General features: G+C 38.5%; 1 protein-coding gene across 1 annotated transcript; it reads left to right on the top strand.

Moving 5' to 3' along the window:
- The first annotated feature begins 1,849 nt into the window (after positions 1-1,849).
- On the top strand, positions 1,850-2,454 carry LOC129740320 (peptidoglycan-recognition protein SC2-like). The gene has a single exon (XM_055731959.1). It carries the CDS (start codon positions 1,861-1,863, stop codon positions 2,419-2,421), a length of 561 nt encoding a protein of 186 aa, XP_055587934.1. The 5' UTR covers positions 1,850-1,860; the 3' UTR covers positions 2,422-2,454.
- The last annotated feature ends 317 nt before the right edge of the window (positions 2,455-2,771 follow it).

The raw sequence follows: 2,771 nt of genomic DNA, 5'->3' as shown, positions 1-2,771 counted from the left end.
TAAGCAGTGTCTGCTTTATAACTTTTCTAGCAAGGTGTGTATATACTAGGGGTGTTACCGTATGTCAAATTCCCGTTTCAGCCATTTAGGCCATTTTGGATTTGCAACTGCGGAACTAATGGAATTCGTTTACCAACAAGATACTGAAAAGCTGGGCAAAAGTTCTTATATTTGTAAACACACCCATTGAGCGCTCTCGGAGTGCGTCTCGCCTACTTTCTGTGAAAGTTGGAGAACCTTGTGTTTCTGGTAAGCTTGGGCAATAGAGTCTCAATTGTATGATTTCTCAATCTTATTTAGAAATATGTCTTTACGTTTTCGATGATTGTTTATAACGGGACAATTTACATGCTAAGGGGGTCGTTTTTATACCCTAGAAGTTGTTATTTTCTAGTACCAAAGCCACCAGGTCTGCAAGGATACATATTTACTAATAACTAAAAATCAGTAAGGAGGCAATATTTCGGAAAAAATAAAATGAAAATTTGGTGTACACACTTTTTTGTGGAATATAAAGAAAAGATTGCCACAAAATGAGCGGTAGTGTGAAAAGTAAAAACGTATGTTTAGAAAATTAGAAACACAATAGCAAGGGTTGTTGCCAACCATTAGAACAAAGACTAAGTTTCATTGCTTCAAAAGTTGTGAAATAATATTTTTCAACGAACTTTCAATTCTATTTTTGGATAAAACAGTTTTTTTCAACAACAAAAAATATGTTATTCATATAAATACACCACCTTCGGCTAAGTCGTTCACAACAATTTCGTTATCCAATTTTGTTCTAGCATTTTTCCAAATTTAAGGGCTTTTGCATAGGGAATCGGAGCTAGTAGGCAATCTCTAGAATAAAGTTAAAAAAAATTGTGCACATACAGACAGAAAAGTACTCATAAACAGTAATTTTTATCGTCGATTTTCATACTATTTGTTCACATGTTTTCAATTTAATTATAATTAAGAAAAAATTTTCAACATTTATAGGGACATTATCATAAAATATGGATGAAGCTTCTGTTTCAATCAATTAAAAACCAATCATTTGTTTGTGTTTTAATAGCAGTTTCATACATTCAGAGATTTGAATATCACTTTTGAAAGTTTAATTGTTGTTTTCTTCCATAGGTCATTTATAAAGTTATTTGTATTTGGAGTCCTGCTGCCTTGATTGGATTTGTGCTTCCCTCAATAAAGAATTGGAATACTATTTTGAATCTATCAAATTAAATCTTTTATTCCTTTTGTCATTTCTGTAATGATGAACTTCACTCACGAGAAGGCAATATGAGAATGACGGCCATTACGACCCCAACGCTTTCCAGGTGACCGTATCACTAAATAAGATAGGAAATTTGATAGGGTGGGATTTGACAGGTTCTAAGTATCCGTTACCAGTTTTACTCGCACTTGTGAGAGTCGTAGAACGAAATGCAGTCAATTTGATAGTAGATAAATGTCGATTATCAGGCGCCCACGTTTGCTTCACGTGAACTGATTAAGGAAGCGAAACGTCCAGATTGAGTTGAGTCAGCAAGCTGGGTGGGGGTCTGGAATATTTCCCAAAATAAATGTAAACAATTTAAAGCGAACATGTGCTACGGTTGTGATCGATATTTTAACAGTTATCGTTGCACCCCTGCAATCATAGCTGAAAGTACCAAATACTCCAGGAGAAGAAAAAAAACTTTAGGGATGCGTACATCATGACTTGACAATTTTACGTCAATCAGTGATAAGCCTTGAAGGATTCGGTTGAAATTTCCCAATTCTAAGCTTATCTCGATGGAGTACAACGGTTTTCATATAAAAAGTGAGCCATTGCCTGAGGTCAGCAACTCAGTGGTGAACCAAACTCTGAAGATGAACAAGTTCGTTGCTTTGCTGGTTGCGGCCCTGGCCTGCCTGGCCTTGGTTTCGGCTCAGTGTCCGCCAATCCGGACCCGCTCCATGTGGGGAGCTCGGGCTGCCAACACTGCCTGGCTTCCGATCCAACCGGCTCCATGGATCGTGGTGCACCACACTGCTGGATCAACTTGCAACTCCCAGGCCACTTGCGATACCCAAATGCGAAACATCCAAAACTTCCACATGAACACCAACGGATGGGCCGACATCGGATACAACTTCTGCATCGGTCACGGAATTGTCTACGAAGGTCGCGGTTGGTCTCGTCAGGGAGCTCACGCTCCAGGATTCAACGATCGCTCCCTTGGTCTGTGCTTCCTGGGAACCTTCGATACCGTGCTGCCTGTTCAGGCTTCCCTCAACATTGCCCATCAGTTCATCTCCTGTGCCGTTTCGCTAGGACATGTTGCCAGCAACTACTGGGTTATCGGACACCGTCAGGCCATTGCAACTTCCTGCCCCGGAAATGCTTTGTTCAACAATGTCCGCACCTGGCCGCGATTCAACCCGATCTAAACGATGTGCTTCAGCTTACCGGATGAGTGTTTAATAAAGATATTGTTTTTTGGATGAAATATTGAACTTTGAAAAGCTTTTAATTATATGTTTGAGAAAATTCTTAAGTTTTGTTCAATTTGGCACCCAGACATTTGACTATTTTCGGCAACACTTCTGCATACATATGTGTCGTTCCATGTAAAGTGTACACAGCAAAAAAAAATATTATCCAGAATTTAGCAAACTTGGTTGTTGATAGACTCGTTGAGGTCTACAATAAATTTGTAAATAAACAAAAAAAAAAAAAACAATGGGACATTTGATCTTTTAATAAATGACAGTTTTAAAGTAATTTCAACTTTTATCCC

This window comes from Uranotaenia lowii, chromosome 1 (assembly GCF_029784155.1).
Source record: "Uranotaenia lowii strain MFRU-FL chromosome 1, ASM2978415v1, whole genome shotgun sequence".
Lineage (NCBI taxonomy): Eukaryota > Metazoa > Arthropoda > Insecta > Diptera > Culicidae > Uranotaenia > Uranotaenia lowii.
Note: the sequence above shows the minus strand (reverse complement) of the source record. Positions and strands in the feature narration are given on the sequence as shown.